Genomic DNA, 21,663 nt, shown 5'->3' on the forward strand with positions numbered 1-21,663 from the left:
TGCTGTCATAGTCATGTCATACTTTATTGATCCCGATAAATAATTAAATAGTAATAACACCATACATAGTTCAATAGTGATATGTAAATTATGCCAGGAAATAAGTCCAGGACCAGCCTATTGGCTCAGGGTGACTGACCCTCCAAGGGAGGAGTTGTAAAGTTTGATGGCCACAGGCAGGAATGACTTCCTATGGTGCTCTGTGTTGCATCTCGGTGGAATGAGTCTTATCAAGTCTCACGAGGATGTTATCAGAAAAGTGGATGAAGGCAAGGCATTGGATGTTATCGACATGGCCTTTAGCAAGGCACTTGACAAAGTCTCATATGGGAGGTTGGTCTAGAAGGTGCAGTCACTCAGCATTCAAGATGAGATAGTAAATTGGATGAGACACTGTCTTTGGGAGAAGCCAGACTGTGGTAGCAGATTGTTGCCTCTCCGACTGGAGGCCTGTGACTAGTGGTGTGCCTCAGGGATCAGTGCTGGATCTGTTGCTGTTTGTCATCTATGTCAGATATCTGGATGACAGTGTGGTTAACTGGATCAGCAAATTTGTGGATGACAGCAAGATTGGTGGTGTAGTGGACAGCGAGGAAGACTATCATGGCTTGCAGTGCAATCTGGACTCACTGGAAAAATGGGCTGAGAAACAGAAAATGGAATTTAATGCAGACAAGTGTGAAGTGTTGCATGTTGGTAGGAACAAGGTCTTACACAGTGACTGGTCGGGCACTGAGGAGTGATGTAGAAGAAAGGGGTCTGGGAACACAGGTCTGTAATTCACTGAAAGTAGCGTCAGAGTTAGATAGGGACAGAAGGAAAGATTTTGGGACATTGGCCTTTATAAACGCAAGGACTGACTACAGAAGATGGATGTTATGTTGACTTTGTAGAGGACATTGGTGAGGCCTAATTTGAAGTATTGTGTGCAGTTTTGGTCACCTACCTACAGGGAAGATGTGAAAGAGGTTGAAAGAGTTCAGAGAAAATTCACAAGGATGTTGCCACGTCTGGAGGACTTGGGTTATAAGGAAAGAGTGAACAGGTAAGGACTTTATTCCTTGGAACATAGAAGATTGAGGGGAGATTTGATGGAGGTGTACCACAATTATGAGGGGTATACATAGGGTCAATGCAAGCTGGCTTTTACCACTGAGATGAGGTGGGACCACAACCAGAGGCCATGGGTTAAGGGTGAAAGGTGAAACGTTAAGGGGAACATGAGGGGAAACTTCTTCACACAGATCGCCATCTGGGTGTGGAATGAGCAGCCAGCACAAGTGGCGAATGTGAGCTCAATTTCAACATTTAAGAGGTGTGTGTAGGTACCTGGATGGCAGAGATATGGGAGTCGAAAGTTTAAATAGTTCAGCACAAATTAGATAGGCCGAAGGGTCTCTTTCTGTGTTGTACTTTTCTATGACTGTGACAAGAAGCTTAAATAATACTAATATTCACTAATTCCTTTTAACAGACCAACCACTCATCTCAGCAGCAAATTTTTATATGGCGTTTAAACTGTGGCACTTTAAATTAACAGTGCGTAAAAGAAAATCCCGGCTGCAGGTCAACAAAGGCTATTTGTGTGAGAGTGTTTCAGTTACTGTGGAACAAGACACCCATGTAGCTCAGTGGGAACAGGGAATAATACCAATGAGGAGAGTCAAACTGAGCCAGGTCACAGATTGGGGATGGCAGAAATGCCCCATTCTTATAGTGACAGAATAGCATCAGAGAGTTTCATTCCAGATACCATTTAATTCCAGATACCAGCACTCTGCCCAGTTAGATGATTTCGCTCTCCAACTTGCGTTGACCCTCACTGTAACAGTGTGATGTCAGATAACACCTTGACAACTCAAGTGATCTCGTCTGAAATGTTGTCCTTCACCCATTAATGGATTTTGTAAATCTTCTTACAGGTTAAAAATGACAAGGAATTTATCTACAGGAATCTCAAACACAACACGCCAGTTTTGCTGTCTCTGTCCAGATATTTAAGTGGAGCAAAGGATTCAATCGATCATCCTTCCTGCTCAGACTGTGGCGGGGGTGGTGGTGGGGGGATTCACTCAGTCATCTGACTGACTGGCATGCCTGTCATTTGACACATGGGGAGAGGCCGTTCACTTGCTCAGACTTTTGGAATGGATTCATTCGGTTATCTCACCTGAAGTTACATCAGTTTGGGCAATGGCATTCACCTGTTCTGTGGGTGAGAAGGGATTCAGTCGGTCTTCCTACCTGCTAGCATGGAGATGACTGCAGTTATTGAAGAATGTGCACATCTCAGCCTGTTACGTTGCTAGAAATCCTTTGCACACTGAACAAAGAGAACGAAGATACAGAAAGGATCACTGACTCAAGACCCATTCAGCTTTTCATCACTGTCAACTGGTACGAATATTGTTGCTGAGGGCTTGAGTATAGTTCTAAAAATAAGAGAGAAGTATAACATAGCAAAGACGAGTGGGAAGACGGAGGATTGGGAAACATTTAAAGGGCAACAGAAGGTAACTAAAAAGGCAATACGTGGAGAAAAAATGAGGTACAAAGGTAAACTAGCCAAGAATATAAAGGAGGATAGTAAAAGCTTCTTTAGGTATGTGAAAAGGAGAAAGATAGTTAAGACCAAAATTGGGCCCTTGAAGACAGAAGCAGGTGAATTTATTATGGGAAACAAGGAAATGGCAGATGAGTTGAACAGGTAACACACATCAAAGTTGCTGGTGAATGCAGCAGGCCAGGCAGCATCTCTAGGAAGAGGTACAGTCGACGTTTCAGGCCGAGACCCTTCGTCAGGACAGGAGTTGAACAGGTACTTTGGATCTGTCTTCACTAGGGAAGACACAATCTCCCAGATGTAATAGTGGCCAAAAGACCTAGCGTAATGGATGATTTGAAGGAAATTTATATTAGGCAGGAAATGGTGCTGGATAGGCTGTTGGGTCTGAAGGCTGATAAGTCCCCGGGACTTGATGGTCTGCATCCCAGGGTACTTAAGGAGGTGGCTTTAGAAATTGTGGACGCAGTGGTAATCATTTTCCAATGTTCTATAGATTCAGGATCAGTTCCTGTGGATTGGAGGGTGGCTAATGTTGTCCCTTTCTTCAAGAAGGGAGGAAGAGAGAAAACAGGAAATTATAGACCGGTTAGCCTGACGTCGGTGGTGGGAAAGATGCTGGAGTCAATTATAAAAGATGAAATTACGACACATCTGGATAGTAGTAACAGGATCGGTCTGAGTCAGCATGGATTTACGAAGGGGAAATCGTGCTTGACTAATCTTCTGGAATTTTTTGAGGATGTAACTATGAAAATGGACAAGGGAGAGCCAGTGGATGTAGTGTACCTGGACGTTCAGAAAGCCTTTGATAAAGTCCCACATAGGAGATTAGTGGGCAAAATTAGGGCACATGGTATTGGAGGCAGAGTACTGACATGGATTGAAAATTGTCTGGCTGACTGAAAAGAGTAGTGATTAACGGGTCCCTTTCGGAATGGCAGGCGGTGACCAGTGGGGTACCGCAGGGTTCAGTGCTGGGACCGCAGCTGTTTACAATATATATTAATGATTTAGATGAGGGAATTAAAAGTAACATTAGCAAATTTGCCGTTGACACAAAGCTGGGAGGCAGTGTGAAATGTGAGGAGGATGTTATGAGAATGCAGGGTGACTTAGACAGGCTGGGTGAGTGGGCAGATGCAGTTTAATGTGGATAAATGTGAGGTTATCCACTTTGGTGGTAAGAACAGGAAGGCAGATTATTATCTAAATGGAGTCAAGTTAGGAAAAGGGGAAACACAATGAGATCTAGGTGTTCTTGTACATCAGTCACTGAAAGCAAGCATGCAAGTACAGCAGGCAGTGAAAAAAGCTAATAGCATGCTGGCCTTCATAACAAGGGGAATTGAGTATAAGAGCAAAGAGGTCCTTCTGCAGCTGTACAGGGCCCTGGTGAGACCACACCTGGAGTACTGTGTGCAGTTTTGGTCTCCAAGTTTGAGGAAGGACATTCTTGCTATTGAGGGCGTGCAGCGTAGGTTCACAAGGTTAATTCCCGGAATGGCGGGACTGTCATATGTCGAAAGCTTGGAGCGACTGGGCTGGTATACTCTGGAATTTAGAAGGCTGAGGGGGGATCTTATTGAAACATGTAAGATTATTTAGGGATTGGACACGCTGCAGGCAGGAAGCACGTTCACGCTGATGGGTGAGTCCAGAACCAGAGGCCACAGTTTAAGAATTAGGGGCAGGCCATTTAGAACAGAGTTGAGGAAAAACTTTTTCACCCAGAGAGTGGTGGATATATGGAATGCACTGCCTCAGAAGGCTGTGGAGGCCAAGTCTCTGGATGCTTTCCAAAAAAGAGATGGATAGAGCTCTTAAAGATGGTGGAATCAAAGTTTATGGGGATAAGGCAGGAACTGGGTACTGATCGTGGATGATCAGCCATGATCACAGTGAATGGCGGTGCTGGCTCGAAGGGCCGAATGGCCTACTCCTGCACCTGTTGTCTAAATGTCTGAAATGCTGTGAATAAGGCATAACGATACCCAATTTTTGTTCTATTACACAATAAAAGTGAAGAGATTTGCATCCTTATACCTTGGTCATCAAGTAACAGAGTCTCTGGCTTGATGCCCCTGTGTGTAATTCCATTGTTGTGAAGATATTCCTGAAAGTAGGCAAAGACAAATATAAATCAGGTATTCTGAATTTACATCTTTTTCTAATTCTCCAAGCCCACAAAATATCAATTGTACAAATGGAACAGGTTTCTGGCAGAATTAGTCAGATACAATTGCTGGACAATCGGTTCAGAGAATATTTTGTGACTTAATCTGGGTGCACACCAGACTTCCAGTGCCGATATGAAAGTTGAGTATTAAGGCTGGCCTGGAAGAATGATGAAACTTCTGAAGATGCTTTGGGAGGTCACCCATCCATGAACAGCATTTTACTGTCAAAGGGAACTATGGTGAGCTCCAAAATTGATCTCATTTGAAAATTGGGACAAAGCACTGTTAACCTCCTTACTGCTGGTTATAGTGCTAGTTCAATTCTGGCAGACAAAGCTCTTCGAGAGCAAACATGGGCAGGTCAATCCATCTATGATCATGCTCAGTAATGCACGTCGAAATAGAGAAAACTGCTGCTGCACGTCATAAACACTCACTTAAAACAAAGGGATAAATGATGAGGAGCACTTACCACTCCTGCTATCAGCTGCTGGAAAAACCCATCAGCATCTGCCTCGGGCATCCCCACGTCAGGCTCTGTGGGAAGGCAGATCACATTAATCAAAGGCTGAACTTGGGATCAGTTCGCAAATCATTAATATTGTCTGAAATTATGTCATTTTACATCACGCTTAAATTTAATCCCAAATCCCAGGCCTCATTTCACTGAGGTGCCCAAGTAGATGGATTCTCCAACATGCCCTATTTAGACCACAGACAAAAAAACCTAGGACAGCTGAAGCAGCTTACATACTGAACTTTAAAGCCTGTCCTACTTTGTCCCCGTAACATCTGGAAATGTATTATGTACAACTTCAGATGTTCCATTTCTCCCATAATTTAGTTTTCTGGGTGTTCTATAGGGAGAATGTCTGGGAGTGGATGCCAGCTTTTTCCAGCTCAGGACACAAAGGTGCAGTTACTAAAGAACCCACACAAGTATATCTGTAAAAGTGACAGCAACAGTACAACCAAAATTATTAAAATTAGCCAATCCGTATACAAAACATCTTTAACCCTTCCCCCCTCACCCCAAACTTCTCTATTTTAAACCCTAAGTTTAAGCACAGATCCTACCTATTCTATCAAAGAGCTCTCCTCCACTGCAATACTCCAAAAACAAGTATTGGATATGGGCCTCGACGATGCCCATAAAAGCCGACAGTCTTTTCATGGTTCAACATCTTATTGATGCATATTTCTCTCTTGATGTTATCAGGGTAGTCACGAGCATGTGTGGTGTCCACTTTCTTCACTGTCACTGCTTCCTTTGTTCATCGACTAATTGCCAGTTGTACCCTATGATCAAATACAAAACCATTGTCTACATTGCAAAACTTCTCAATGCTCCATTGAGTTAAATGCATCAGAAACAGAGCATGAGCCAAATGGCTCTTCATCCCCGCTACCCCATGCAATAAGATCATTATTGATCTGGTTTTGGCCTCAACACCACTTTCCAACTCTCCCTCTGCACCTGTAGATTTCCATGTAGTTCATATGCCTGCAATATATTGTATATTCTATGGCTCTACCACAACTCTTAAAGTGGAGAATTCCAAAGGATCACAACCTGCAGAAGAAATTCTTCTTCATCTCCTGATCAATGGGAAACCAGTTACTCATACTATATCCCATTTTCTCGATATCCTCACTTGGAGAAACATCGTCTCAGCATCTTGTCTGACAACACCCTCAGAATCTTGCTTCAGTAAGATCACCTCTCTTTCTTCCCTACTCGCTCACCCCTCGCCCCCATACGTGAATCCCAATTCAAATATATCCTTCCTTAAAGACGAGATCTAAACTGTACACAGATCGCCAGGTGTTGTCTCACGAGCTCCCAATAAATTTGCTACAAAACATCCTTACCTTTGTTTTCCATAATCCTTACAATAACCTACACACCACTCTTGTGTGCTAGAGATTGAGTTTGCACTGCAACATTCTCTAATCACCTCTCTATTTAACCATCAAGTTTTTCATTCTTCCTTCCAGGGCAGGCAGGCAACTTCATATTTTGTTCTACATTATATTTCAAAGGCCACCTTTCTGCTCGTTCACTTAACCTGTGCTCATCACCAGATAAGCCACTTATCTCAAATTTGTTGAAAATATAAAGAACACACATCCGGTCTCCTCAGATTACAAGCAATGCATCCACTATCTCTGATGCCACTTATTTGTAAAGACACAAATTTGTCCTGTACTTTTTCACTGATAAAAATAAAAATTTCTCTCTCCCTACAGACCTTTGCAATCTGTTATTATTTTCATTATTTAGAATCTGTACCTTCTCATTCCCAATTTTACAATGAGCCTCAAAAACCAACATTACTTTTGGCTTTTTGCTTGTATTTCTGTAAAAACCCCATCAATATTTTTAATAATTTTCTTATATGTTCCACATTCTTTACAATTTTTGTGGCATACCTTGTAGTTTTAAACTTTCCCAGTCCTCTTGCCTACCGTCAATTAATTAATCCTCATTATAACACATGTTATTATCACCCTAACTTCCTTGGGAATTCTCCACAGATGGTGCACCCTTCTCGTGGGGCGTTTCTTTCTCCAGACTTTTGCTGCAAGTTAAGAAATACCTCCTTAAATGAGTGCTATTGCTAATCTACCAAACCAGTTTTTAAGAATTATTTTTTGAACTGCATGACTTACTCACCATATGCTCCTTCACCCAAAGTCTGCAGCAGATCCCAATCTTGCACAAACGGAACTGCCATCGTCCTGCACAATCACGAATGATGCTGAAAAGGGGAACGCATGATCACAAGCTGAAGTCATCTTCAGGTACACTTGAAGGACAGCCAGAGACCTTTCCTCCCAGTGCAGAAGTGGCTGATACCAGAGGGCATCATTTTAAGGTGACCGGAGAAAAGTACAGGGGGATATCAGGTGTAAGATTTTTTATATATATAAAGCACAGAGAGTGGTGTGTGGAACACACTGACTACCAGAGTGTTGGTAGAGGCTGATATATTCTGGACATGAAAGGGATTTTAGAAAAGTAGAGGGTGATTTAGGAGGGAGTGGTTAGCCCGAACGATCTGCACTGTGCTGTAGTGTTCTATAAGGTTATTTTTAGTTATTGGCTTTTCAGAATCCACACTTCATTGCCAATGTGAGATTTCACTGCACATCCATCATTGCCCAAAGGAAGTGACAGTGAATGCATCTGGAACAACTGCACTTCTTCTGGTTAAGGATCTCTGTACTCCTGAGGGGGAAAGCATTGGCGTTCCAGGATTTCGATCCAGCCACCACAATGACGGAACGGCAATATCTTTTCAATGAAAATAAGTGCTGGGGATACTTGTCACTTCATTCAGCATTCTGCAGAGAAACAGAGCAAATGTGTCAGGTTAATGGCTCTTCCTTAGAACTGATGAAAGATCTCTGCCATGATTAAGAATCACATCACATCTGAATCATTCTCTACAGAATGCTGCATTACCACCGAATCCTTTTCGGTATTTTATGCCTCTTTTCCTCAGATTTCCACCTTTTTCTCTCCTTGGAGATGTAGTAAGCCATAGGTTGGAGAACGTTGTTAAATGCTGGATGGAGCTGCACAAATTTAGGCAAATGTGGAATATTCATAAATATCTCCAGTATTTGGCTTGTGGCATATGGCAGAAAGACCTTGGGATATCAGGAAAGCAGTGTACCCACATTCTCCCGATTATCACCAATTTCTTAACGGAACCAGCTCTGGTCAAAAAGCTGAAGTCCAGCGGGACGGTTAGATTTTTTTCTGTGGAAATAATCCATTGACTGCTATGCCGTTATTTGTCACATGCCAGCTCACATTTAAATATTGTCAAAGTTGCAACCCTACCCCCTCCCTTTCGTCCGACTCTACCCCGTCCCTCTCCCCCCAACTACCCATCGTCCCTCATCAAACGGCCTCACTTCCCCCATTTACAACCCCAGCCATCGCTTCCATCCGATGTTCCTATCCACACTCCTCCCGTTTCCGGAGATCCCCCTTCCCCAGTCACCTGCCCCGCCGGGCCGCCGAACGACTCGGCCCAAACTTTGCTTCTCTCGCTGCAACGCCTTCCGTAAACGTCATCACGCTTGCACTAACATCAGACGCTAGAGAGGGCGGGTGGAACAGTTCAACAGGACTATCAGCTGAGAGGAGGAGTATTCATACAAACCACGGCCGCCTCTCTCATTTGGTTGGTACAGTATCAGCTATTTTACGTGATCAGCTGTATTCCGAGAGAGATTTCGCGACAAGGGAGAAAAATACAACTTATGTCAAAGATTGAGAGAAATTACACCAAATCTACTTCAAACGTTGGAGAGAAGTAGGATAAATCGGTGTCCTGTAGACAATCGGTCCAACTTAATAGAGGGAAGACTAGCAGGATCCAAAAGGGTCCGGACAGTTGTGGGTATCGCTTCTCGGCCTTTTGGCTAAGATCAAGCTTAGTATCTGTTCTTATCAGACCAGAAGGCGGAGGAGGAGAGTTCGCGCTGACGCAGGGGTGGATCCTAATGCTGATTGGCCTCCAATCTAACACCCCATACCAGCGACGACAGCAGTGAGTTAGAAGTTAGAAGATGGCAGCAGCGAGCAGTACATCAGCTCGAGGCCAGGGTATCAAGAACACTGTCAGGCTGACAGTGCGAGACCGGAACGGGGGCACCGGCTTCACCCGAGAGACCTTCATCCGGAAGGTCTTGCTGGATTGCTGCGGATTTACGCCCGATGACATCTACTGCGTCCAGGACTTCGCAGGCTTCTTCGATGTCACTTTCCGGCAGGCTGCAGGGTGGCAGAAGCTGTACCAGCAGCTTCAGCTGAAGGGGACAGAGGCGCCGCTGTCGCTGCTGAAAGCACAGCCCCTCTTTGCAACGGCTACGCAACAGGAAAGGACAATCACGGTGCACACGTTCAACCCGCACGTGCCAGTGGTAGATGTCCTTACGTTCCTCGCTCGGTATGTGGAGAGCGCAGGAGCACCAGCGGACGGGAAGGACGGGCTGGGAATCTGGACCAGCAAACGGCAGGTGAAGGTGAAGCTGAGGTTGGATTCCAACGGCGGCATCATCCACCCCCCCTCCGTCTTCGCCATCGGAGGGAACCGAGGGTACATGGTGTACGCGGGACAACCCAGGGTGTGCCGAAACTGCGGCAAGGAAGGGCACATCGCAGCCCAGTGCAGGGTGGTGATGTGCAAGAACTGTAAAATGGAAGGCCACCTGACCAAAGACTGCACGCAGGCCAAGGCCTGCAACCTCTGCGGACAGGCCGGCCACCTGTACAGAGCCTGCCCGAAGCGTGGGGGCACCTACGCACAGGCGACCAGGGGAGGTGCTGGCCCTGAAAGGGCCCAGGCTGATGCGGACGTACCCGCCAGCGCTGCAGATGAGGCACCCGACAGGACGGATGACGAGACCAGGGAGGAAGGTGCAAGCACCCCAAGACCTGCCACCCCACTGCAGACCCTCCAGGACCAGGCAAACGACGAGCAGGAGTCCATGGAGGAGGGGAGAGCGGAGGGGGAAACCGAATGGAAGGTCGTGAAACGAAAAAAGACCCAAAAGGCGGCGGCCAAGCGACAGAAGGCGGAGCAACGCCAGAAAAGGGCAGGGAACCACGCAGCCCCTGGTACCCTGTCCTCTTCAGAGGAGGAAGGAGTTGGGGGAGGCCAGCAGCCCCGGCGGAAGAAGCGGCTGGCAGAACAGGTGGAGAGGAGGAGAGAGAGGGGAGAAAGTCTGCTGGCCACCCCCCAAGTACAGGAGGCGGAGAGCAGCGGACGCACAGAGCTCCGGGAATCCGGGAGCAGAGCCACGGCTGGCACCCAGCAGCCGGAAGGGGAAGCAGCCCAGGAAGTCAGCAACCCCCCGGGCCCAGACCCAGAACCAGAATGGCCACACACGGAGGAGTACTACCAGCAGTACCTGAGCCCACAGGAGGTGGAAAACTTCACAAAGGCGGTGGGAATGAAGGCTCAGGATGGCAAGAGTGAGGACGGAGAGCAGCCAAAATAAAAGACTTAACGATGGCAGACCTTAAATTGGCGTGCTTGAATGTGCGAAGTTTGAAGAGTACTGGGCGATGCGTCAGCACGCTCCAGTACCTGGACACTGTAAAGGCCGATGTGACCTTCCTCCAGGAGTGTGGACTACCACATCTCCGTAACTACCGGAGGTGGTCACGGTGGTGGAAAAAAGGTTTGTCTGTGTGGTCGGGGGGCAACAATTGTCGCGCTTCCGGCCTGGGGATTCTGCTGCGGGGAGGCAACTTCTCAATCACCCAAGTTAAAGAGGTGGTTGCGGGTCGCCTCCTGGTAGCAGACGTCAAATACCGGGGCGCTCCGCTCCGGCTGATCAACGTGTACGCCTCCCCCGTGCGGAGCGAGCGGCGGGCCGTCTTCGAGCAGCTCCCACAGCTGCTGGTGACGACCCAGCCGGTCGTTCTGGCCGGAGACTTCAATTGCACCATTGATGCGGCTGGAGGACCCGGCAGTGCCGACGGCAGGCTAGACAGTACCTCTAGACTCCTGAGGGAAATGGTGAAGACAGCCAAGCTGCGCGACGCCTTTGGCACCCCCACAGGTGGAGCACAGCCGCAAGCCACCTGGACACGATCGGACGGCTCAGCCCGCTCCCGGATCGACTTCCTCTTCCTGTCTGAGTCCCTCACGGTCAGGTCCACCGACGTCACGCCGGTGTTCTTCTCTGACCACTGCCTTCTGAGAGCCACCTGTCACTTACGGGAGGACCAGAAGGCAGGCAGGGGGACGTGGAAGCTGAACGTAAAGCTGCTGACCCCAGAGAACATCGAGGAACTAGAGAGGGAGTACACAGGTTGGAGAACCTTGAAAGCCTTCTTTGATTCCCCGGTTCACTGGTGGGAAGCCACCAAGGAGAACATTAAGAGGTTCTTCATCCGCAAGGGTATTCAGAAGGCAAGGCAGGAGCAGAGGGAACTGCGTAAACTCCAGACAGAGTTGCAGCAACTTCTCCTTCTGCAGTCGAAGGGGGTGGATGTCAGGGAGGAACTGCGAGAGGTGAAGGGCCGGCAAGCCCAGCACCTCGCCGCTGAATCCTCCAAGATCATCTTCCGATCAAGGGTCCAAACCGTGGAGCAGGACGAGACGTGCTCACGCTTCTTCTTCCAAAAGGTGCACAGGGGGAGCTCTGTGATCCACAACCTTAAGGAAGAGGACGGCTCAGTCGCGTCCTCGCAGACCGACACACTGAGGATCTGCAAGTCCTTCTATGCCGGTCTGTACGAGGAAAAGGCCACAGAATCCACAGCCTCCCGCAACTTCCTGTCGTCTATCACGCAGGTCTTAGACGACGGCAAGCGGGAGAGTCTGGATCGGCCACTGACCCTGGACGAGCTGACAGGCTCCATCCGTTCCTTCGGGTCGGGTAAGACTCCCGGAAGCGACGGCTTACCGGCTGAGTTGTACTCGGCTCTGTGGAACTGGATAGGCCCAGACCTGCTGGAAGTGTACAACGCTATGCTTCTGGCCGGCAGTATGTCTGAGTCCATGAGGAAAGGCATCATCACCCTCATCTACAAGCAGAAGGGGGAAAGGGAGGACATTAGGAATTGGAGACCCATCTCTCTCCTGAATGTGGACTACAAGATCCTGTCCAAGGCTATCGCCAACAGGGTCAAGTCTGCTCTGGGACAGGTGATCCACCCGGACCAAACCTGTGCTGTACCGGGCAGGAAGATCTCAGACAGCCTCGCGCTGCTGAGGGACACCATCGCCTACGTGCAGGACAGGGGGGTGGACGCCTGCCTGGTCAGCTTGGACCAGGAGAAAGCCTTCGACAGGATATCGCACACGTACATGGCGGACGTGCTCTCCAAAATGGGATTTGGGGAGGGAATCCGGAATTGGATCAGACTGCTCTACACAGACATCCATAGTGCAGTCCAGGTCAACGGGTGGGAAACAGACAGCTTCCCCATCAGGTCTGGAGTCAGGCAGGGCTGCCCCCTCTCCCCTGTCTTGTTTGTCTGCTGCATAGAACCCTTTGTGGAAGCCATCAGGAGGGATGAGGGCATAAGAGGGGTGACGCTGCCAGGCAGTGGAGGGACCCAAGTGAAAACCTCCCTGTACATGGACGACGTCACCGTCTTCTGCTCTGATCCGAGGTCAGTTCGCAGGTTGATTGGCACCTGCGAACAGTTCGAGCTAGCGTCGGGGGCCAGGGTCAACCGCACGAACAGCGAAGCCATGCTCTTTGGCAACTGGCCCGACCGATCCAGCGTCCCCTTCACCATCAGGTCCGACCACGTGAAGGTGTTGGGGATCTGGTTCGGAGGGGCTGAGGCGTGCAACAAGAACTGGCAGGAGCGGACTGCCAAGGTGAAACAGAAACTGGGACTGTGGGGAGGGCGCTCCCTGTCGATAACGGGCAAGAACCTGGTCATCAGGTGTGAGGTGCTCTCAGGGCTGCTGTACTTGGCGCAGGTCTGGCCCGTCCCCCGCTCCTACAGCACGGAAATCACCCGGGCTGTCTTCAGATTCGTCTGGGGATCCAAGATGGAGCGGGTGAAACGGACCGCCATGCACAAGTCCCTGGACAATGGGGGCAAGAACATCCCCAATGTCGCCCTCACCCTGATGGCCAGCTTCGTATGTGGCTGCATCAGGTTGTGTGTAGAGCCCAGGTATGTGGGCACCAAGTACCACTATGTGCCCAGGTTCTACTTGTCGCCCTGGCTACGAAGGATGGGTCTGGCCCCACTCCCGCGCAACGCCCCAGTCAGCTGGTCGTTGCCGGCATACCTATCCCACGTAGCAAAGTTCTTCCAGGAGAACGCCTTTGACCACAAGGCCATCAGGCAGTGGTCGGCACGAAGTGTCCTGCAGGCACTGCAGGAGAAGGACATGATGGACACAGTGGGGTGGTTCCCTGAGCAGACTGTCCAGTTCATCTGGCAAAATGCCTCATCGCCAGATCTCACCAACAGGCACCAAGACCTCGCCTGGCTGGCGGTGAGAGGGGCCCTCCCAGTCAGAGCCCTCCTGTACGCCCGGAACGTCATCTCCGCACCCCACTGCCCACGGGAGGACTGCAGTGAGGAGGAGTCTGTGACCCACCTCTTTGCACACTGCCAGTTCGCAAAGAGGGTGTGGAGGAGGATGGACGGGCTAGTGTCACGTTTCATCCCCAGCAGCTGCGTGACAGAGGACTCTCTGATCTACGGGCTGTTCCCGGGGACGCACACGGAGACCAACATCCGGTGCTGCTGGCAGATCATCAACTCGGTGAAAGACGCTCTTTGGTCAGCCCGAAACTTGATGATCTACCAGCACATGGAGATGTCCGTGGGAGAATGCTGCCGACTGGCACACTCTCGGCTGCAGGAGTACGTGCTGAGGGACGCACTGAAACTTGGTGCAGCCACCGCAAGGGCCCGGTGGGGAAGGACCACAGTATAGGTTTCTCCACCCGTGGGAGTGGGAGGGGTCGGTGGGCGAGGAGTATACCCCTCAACAATGAGATGCTAAGCTGAACTACTGGAGTGCCACATGGGTGGCTATAAACACGGGTATTTTACTGAGTATAATGGAAACGTATGTAAAGGATGAAAAGTTATTGAATGGTTTATTGTATATATTTATTTTTGAATAAAGTATATTTTGAAATAAAAAAAAAATCTGTTCTTATCAGTTTAATATCTGATACGTCCCTTATCTGGGGACCATATATTAAATTGATTTTTGGGACAGGGAGATGGACTAGGGGCTTGCTCCGTCCACTCCGCGCATCGACCCGGTATTGCAGTGCCTCTGGGAACGGTGCACCTCCCTTCGGGGAGACTAACAACAAATTAAAAAATAGAATTCTGTTATTCGCAGGCAGGCTGTCGGGTATATTTCTTGTTTCTGCCTCGTACTTCTTGCAGGCTATGCTTGTTTTTAATGAGGACACAAATAGGCTTGCTTGCGTGAGTAAAGCAGTTTATTTGCAGAATATTTAGGAGCCTCTTGGACCACCACATGGAAGAAAGAACTACAAGCGAGGAAACGGATTCTTCAGGTCTCAAAGGCAACAGAAACAACACGCACACAATTTACAGCAGTCGTGGATAAAGTCGCATCGGCAGAGACACACGCAGAGAATTAAAAAAACGAACCTGGGAATAAAGTACATACATATGCAAGGGAAAAGTCAATACGATGCCCCTTCACTGTACAGGCACGGCTCAATGCTATCAGGGACAATCACCAACCCTATTCAATGCACAGCTTACCAACAATTTTCTCCAGCGCTGTTCCAAGGTTCTCAGCCTAAAATGAAGCAGAGTGGTCCCTCAGAAATGGCAAAGAGAGCGTCCAGCACACGGGGCGCCCTTTTAATGCAGGAAGTCTGAAGTGCCCGGCCCAGGTAATTCACAGGAACGCTAACGGCTCGGTGCCGGCAGAGTTAGGCTACGTCCACACTACGCCGGATAATTTTGAAAACGCCGGTTTCGAGTAAAAACGACAGGCGTCCACACTAAGCGTTTTTGAAAATATCTCCTTCCACATTAGACGGATATTTGGGCGAATCTCCTCCTACTGGGCATGCACAGGACACACAGAAAACAAGCGAAGAGGAAACGGTGTACTTAGTGCGCGTTTGTCCAGTTACAGACTAGAGAAACTTGAAAGGAATTGCTCTTAGCTCTCGCGCAGGACTTAAAACTTATATTAAAAAAAAACAAATACTGGAGCGAATGGAGGCAATCAACAGGGAGTTCACGGACAGTATGACCCAGCTGACGACGAACATTGAAAAACTGACTAACGCTGCTGCATTAACAAAGCACCTTGTTAAATGTATAAAACGTCTGCATCAGCGTTATTTCCATGCAATGTTACATTAGGCTGTTACACATTTATTGTCAGAGAAGTACTTGCATAAATAGGTAAACTACCCTCATACAAGCAAGGACAGAAAACAGGGCGAAGTGAGAATACGTATTTATTCAGTAAGTTATGGGTCAAAGTATTTGGTGAGTACATTTCTAACCCTTATGGCTTCAGTCTCGTCCGTCTGTTCTGAAGTTGTCAGGTGGTGGCGTTCAAGAAAACAACGAACATCTGTTCCAGCCCGTCATGACAGCGTTTTTAAATAGTCAAAAAAGCGCACTTTACAATTTAGCTCTCACGCCGTTCACACAGACTGCGCGTTATAACAGCTTGCGCAGTACCAAGCAGAAGCAGAAAAAAGCATTGTTATTGTGGTGTTGTCACGACAACGTTTTTAAATCTCTCCGTTTACCCCGTACACACTACGCCGGATATTAAGCGTTTTCACATTTATTCACTCTGGAGAGTGTTTTCGAAAATTTCCGTTTTCGGGAGCTGAAAACGCCGGCTCAGTGTGGACCGGAGGGCAAAACGAAGAGAAAAAGCTTCGTTTTCAAAATTATCCGGCGTAGTGTGGACGTACCCTAAAGCTGATTACAAAGGCCAATTACCCGAGGCCATATCCAAGGCTAACTAAAGAGGCCAGTGGTTAGGTGTGCAGTGATGGGCGAGGAGGGGTCAATCCTTGATTGGCAGGGGGCGTGTCTTCTGACCAGGAGTGGGCAGTGCTGTCACGTGACAGTCACGACTCCTCCAGTACAGTCCACCCCTCGGTAGCCACGCCACTCACCAAGCGTTACCACAGTGAAAAGGAAAGGAATATATCTTAATGGAAGTCTTACACTAACTATTTCTAAGGTTAATGCTTTTTGTGACTAAAGATAGGCAGACGTGCTCTTAATAATTGGGCAGACAACATAATATACACACAGCGATGATAACGAGAATGGGTGCAATCGACCAGTTGCCCACCACCCTACCGCCACAAAGCTCCTTCCACAGGGTGTAGAGGTCAGGGTTGGGGATCCATGTCCATGTACAGCTGCCTGCGCGTAAAACGGGGAGGGGTTGTATCTCCAGCCCTTGCCTCTGCCCTACGGACCAGGGTGGGTGCCCCCCGTTGCATCTATTCAAGCCCTTCCAGGACGGTGATGGCATCCCGCACGGTCCTCCCGTTAGCTGGTGCCATGAGGGGCAGTATCACTGATTTAAATCGGGGTGCGCGGTGGTGACCGGTATCCTGTTAGGGCACCGGTCACCCGGGTGTTTGCTAAAAAATTACAGTCGCAGGCTCCCTGGTAGATGCCGTTGACCAGCGCACACTCTTTAACAGCCCAGGTACCCTCACTGACCGTACCCCATTGCGGGCGCCGGTGTAGATCCCACTCCAGGAGGGTGGGGTACCGGACCCTCACAGCGGTCACCAACCGATCCCACAGGGTACAGCCTTCCCTGATCTCCGGCTTCGGCACCCATAGGGCGTTGTTGATGCTTTCTTGGTCAGAGAGGCTCCCCAGGGAGCTCGCGTCTCGAAGAGAGAGGTTCATGTTGCCTCCCCCCCCACCCCCTCATCCCACAGCCGGAGCAGCCCAGCGGGCAGGTGCTCGCGACGTGGGTCCCACTGCTCGGACCAGTCAACCGGTTTACAGTGGTCCGCCAGCGCTCAAATCCCTCTCTCGTCGGTCCACCCGGGAATCCTATGCTCGGTGCCTGTACTGGCTTTTTTGCCCGTTCCAGAACACTTTCCCCACGCAGCGCCAATTGTTGTAAGTCAGGAAACAGATTCTGCAGGTCTCAAAGTCAAGGGTTCTGGGCTCACAGTCTGGGTAGTGAAGGATTTTATTTACAGAAGGCAAACGGGGGAAAATAGCAACAGAAGCAACACGCGCACAATTTACAGTAGTCGGATCAGCAATAAATCACATTAAATCGCGTGGGGACAAAGTACACACACACACAACCACCCTTGACTCTGTGCAGGCACATCTCTTCTGCTTAGGGACAATATCCACACTCCCAACCCTATTCAAAGCACAACTCACAAACAGCAGGGTGGTCCCTCGGAGGCAGCAAAAAAGAGAGAAGGTCACGCACACGTGGGCTCCTTTATAGGACTGGAAGGTCCAGCCCAGGTGATTCACAGGGAAGCCAATGGCTCGGTGCCAGCAGGGTTAAACTGATTACAAAGGCCAATTGCCCGAGGCCAAGTACAAGGCTAATTAAAGGGGCCAATGGTGAGGTGCGCATTGATGGGCGGGGTGGGGTCAAACCTTGATTGGCAGGTGACGCGCCTTCCGACCAGGTAAATGGGCAGAGCCGTCACGTGATAGTCCTGACCCCAGTACAGACGCCAACTGCGTTTCATTGGCTTTGTATCTGTAGTCGCCACAATGACAATAAAGTTGCGTCTAGTCTGATCAAATCACTCAATTCAGACCCAAACAGGAAATGTGCAGGTTTCATTCAAATCAGTCTGTGTTTATAAACACTCATTTCTATTTACATTCCTCCGGCCTCACTGGACTGGAACACTGAAACACCAAGTGAGAAACAGCTCATTCAGCCCCTCTAACTATCAACAAGATGGCGACTGCTCTCCCCTCTCAGCCACATGTTTCTGCCGATCCTCATTTCCTCGATCCCTCCGGTCTCCACACATCTGCCAGCCTCTGTTTTATGTGAGGACGATCACTGAGTCTTCACCGCCCTCTGTGGTGGGGATTTACAGACATTCACCACCCTCGGAGTGGAGACATTTCCCCTCATCTCAGTCCCAGACAGTCCACCACCTTTCTCAAAGACTGGGATCCCTGGTTCAACCGATAATGGCAGACATCCCACCCTGCAAAACTCATTTCAGGGAGGTAGCATCCCCGCCCCCTGCAACCCCATATCTACTCCGTCCCCCCCCCACCCCCCGTCGATCTCCAAGGGTTTATGTAATACTTTGTTAATCATCTTGTCTAATCTGTAAACCAAGTTGGGTATATGCAGAAAATGTGACATTAAAATATGTACTTATATTATATTATCATGTTTATTCTATTACAACTTTAAGCAAGTCTACAAGGAGTTCGGCCTCATCACGTAGGACATCAATAGCGTAGCTCCTCAGCAGCCAGCCTGTGTGTGTTGCTTGAAATTCCAGCATCTGCAGATTTCCTCGTGTTTGTGTAGTTTAAATAACGTTGGCTATGCTAATGAACAAATGACACCTGTTAAACTCACCTCAACATGTCTTTCATATTTTGGCCCACCATGGGCAATAGAAAAGTCACTGTTGCAAACAGTGCAGTGAGCAACATTGTCATTATTTTTGAGGTCGACTGTAAAGCCCATCCACAGAGAAAACTGATAGGTCTACTTAACAGGGGTCCCCAACCTTTTCTGTACCGCAGACTGGTTTAATATTGACAATATTCTTGTGGACCGGCCGACTGGGGAGGGGATGTGGTGTTAATCACGACCGGAATATTGGTGATAAGTCAACCATAAGTCACTTATAAGTGGCTAATACACTCAATTTCGTTTCTAAAAGGGGTTATCTAACGAATTTAATATTAAATACACAGCGCATACTTTCCTCACATTAATAGAGTGATAAATCAATTATAAGTCAATAGCATCATAACATTTTAAGTAACGTTTGGATATTAAACAGCGCATATTTTCCTCGTGTGAACATATAAAATCATTGCAACACACCAATATCACTGAATCAGTGGGAGCCCTGGGCTTGTTTCCCTGCAACAAGACGGTCCCATCGAGGGGTGATGGCAGAGCGTGATACTCGAAGGGAGTTCCTTATGTCCAGTCTATTCTGCAATTTTGTTTTCATTGCAGAAAACCCTGCTTCACAGAGATATGTTGGAAATGGAAGCAATGTTTTCAGTGCTTTCGTGGCTATCTCAGGATATTCAGCCTTGACTTTGATCCAGAATGCCAGCAAAGATGTTACGTCAAACATACTTTTCAGCCCGCCGTCATTTGCAAGCTCGAGGAGTTGATCTTCCCGCGCTGACATGGATGACGCGCGGGTAATGACCTCGCATGCGTTCGAGTTCAACAGTGGGCGTGACAGGGAATGAGGAAAGGTGCAGCGGGCTCATATCGCCATATCATATTGTTTCCACCACTCTTAGCATGAAGAGAGACCATTCAGGATGCTCGCTCTCCCTCTCAATAAAATCAATTTCCAGGATATTGTATATAATTTCTGGGCATCAGGGAGCCACTATCAATATGCGGGAGACTCCCGGAACTTCCGGGAGAGGTGGGACGTCTGTAATGATGCTGTGCATTTCAATGTGTTCACCTCTCAGTCCTCCATTCTCTAAATCAGCAGTCCCCAACCACCGGGCCGGGGACCAGTACTGGGCTACAAAGCATGCGCTACCGGGCCGAGAGGAAACAACATGATTTGGCAATATGAGTCAGCTGCATTCCCTGTCACGCCCACTGTTGAACTTGAACGCACGCGAGGTTATTACCCTCACGTCAACCATGTCTGCGCGGGAAGGAGATCAACTCTTCGAGCTTGCAAAGGACGGCGGGCTGAAAAGTATGTTTGACATAACACCTCTGCCAGCATTCTGGATCAAAGTCAAGGCTGAATATCCTGATAGCCAAGAAAGCACTGAAAACATTGATTCCATTTGCAACATATCTCTGCAATGAATGCGATGAAAACTAAATTGCAGAATAGACTGGACATAAGGAACTCCCTTCGAGTATCACTGTCTCCCATCACCCCTCAATGGCACCGTCTTGTTGCAGGGAAACAAGCCCAGGGCTCCCACTGATTCAGTGATATTGGTGTGTTGCAATGATTTTATATGTTCATAAGAGGAACAACATGGGAGAGGTCTGGAGGGGGATGAGGACCATCACTGGGTTCTGGCAAACTAGCAACAGAGGAGTGGAAGGCAGTGTGGACAGGGCCAACGAACTTAACCTGTTCTTTCACAGATTTGACATTGTGATCCCTGCCCATCCCCAACATGAGCCATCTGTTGTCGGCCCCCAACCAACACATATTCCACTCTCCCCTCCTACCCCTCCTCACAGTCCCCCACCCTGCTCTCATGACTATACCCCTTCCCCACACAAAACCACCATGGTGGGCTTCACAGCTGAACAGGTGAGAAGACAGCTGAAACATCTCAACCCAAACAAGGCTGCAGGACCGGATGGTGTCAGTACCAGGGTGCTCAAAGCCTCTGCCCCTCAACTATGTGGAGTACTTCGCCATGTATTCAACATGAGCCTGAGGCTCCGGGGGGTTCCTGTACTGTGGAGGACGTCCTGCCTCGTCCCTGTGCCAAAGATGCCCCGCCCCAGCGGCCTCAATGACTACAGACCGGTGGCATTGACCTCCCACATCATGAAGACCCTGGAGAGACTTGTTCTGGAGCTGCTCCGGCCTATGGTCAGGCCACACTTAGACCCCCTCCAGTTCGCCTACCAGCCCTGATCAGGAGTTGAGGATGCCATCGTCTTCCTGCTGAACCATGTCTGCGCCCACCTGGACAAGCCAGCGAGCACTGTGAGGGTCATGTTTTTTGACTTCTCCAGTGCATACAACACCATCCGCCCTGCTCTGCTGGGGGAGAAGCTGACAGCGATGCAGGTGGATGCTTCCCTGGTGTCATGGATTCTTGATTACCTGACTGGCAGAACACAGTACGTGTGCTTGCAACACTGTGTGTCCGACAGAGTGATCAGCAGCACTGGGGCTCCACGGGGGACTGTCTTGTCTCCTTTTCTCTTCAAAACTTACATCTCGGACTTCAACTACTGCACAGAGTCTTGTCATCTTCAGAAGTTTTCGGATGACTCTGCCATAGTTGGATGCATCAGCAAGGGAGAAGAGGCTGAGTACAGGGCTACGGTAGGAAACTTTGTCACATGGTGTGAGCAGAATTATCTGCAGCTTAATGTGAAAAAGATTAAGGAGCTGGTGGTAAACCTGAGGAGAGCTAAGGTACCAGTGACCCCTGTTTCCATCCAGGGGGTCAGTGTGGACATGGTGGAGGATTACAAATACCTGGGGATACGAACT

General features: G+C 48.8%; 1 protein-coding gene, 1 non-coding gene and 1 pseudogene across 2 annotated transcripts in view; 2 read left to right on the forward strand and 1 right to left on the reverse strand.

Moving 5' to 3' along the window:
* Positions 1–18,309, reverse strand: part of LOC140207599 (serine/threonine-protein kinase Chk1-like) — a 33,597-nt gene extending 15,288 nt beyond the window's left edge. Inside the window, exons 1-4 of the mRNA XM_072276146.1 lie at positions 17,873–18,309; positions 7,421–7,505; positions 5,216–5,280; positions 4,610–4,679 (exon numbers count right to left, since the gene is read on the reverse strand). Of these exons, the coding sequence (XP_072132247.1) occupies positions 4,610–4,679; positions 5,216–5,280; positions 7,421–7,481 (196 nt within the window). The 5' untranslated portion in view covers positions 7,482–7,505; positions 17,873–18,309. The remainder of the gene's footprint in view (positions 1–4,609; positions 4,680–5,215; positions 5,281–7,420; positions 7,506–17,872) is intronic.
* On the forward strand, positions 9,164–9,295 carry LOC140208815 (U2 spliceosomal RNA; annotated as a pseudogene).
* LOC140208880 (U2 spliceosomal RNA) lies at positions 14,364–14,557 on the forward strand. The gene has a single exon (XR_011888967.1). It is a non-coding gene; the product is annotated as a U2 spliceosomal RNA (small nuclear RNA).
* Positions 18,310–21,663: the final 3,354 nt, after the last annotated feature.

This window comes from Mobula birostris, chromosome 13, assembly GCF_030028105.1.
Source record: "Mobula birostris isolate sMobBir1 chromosome 13, sMobBir1.hap1, whole genome shotgun sequence".
NCBI classification, from domain to species: Eukaryota; Metazoa; Chordata; class Chondrichthyes; order Myliobatiformes; family Myliobatidae; genus Mobula; species Mobula birostris.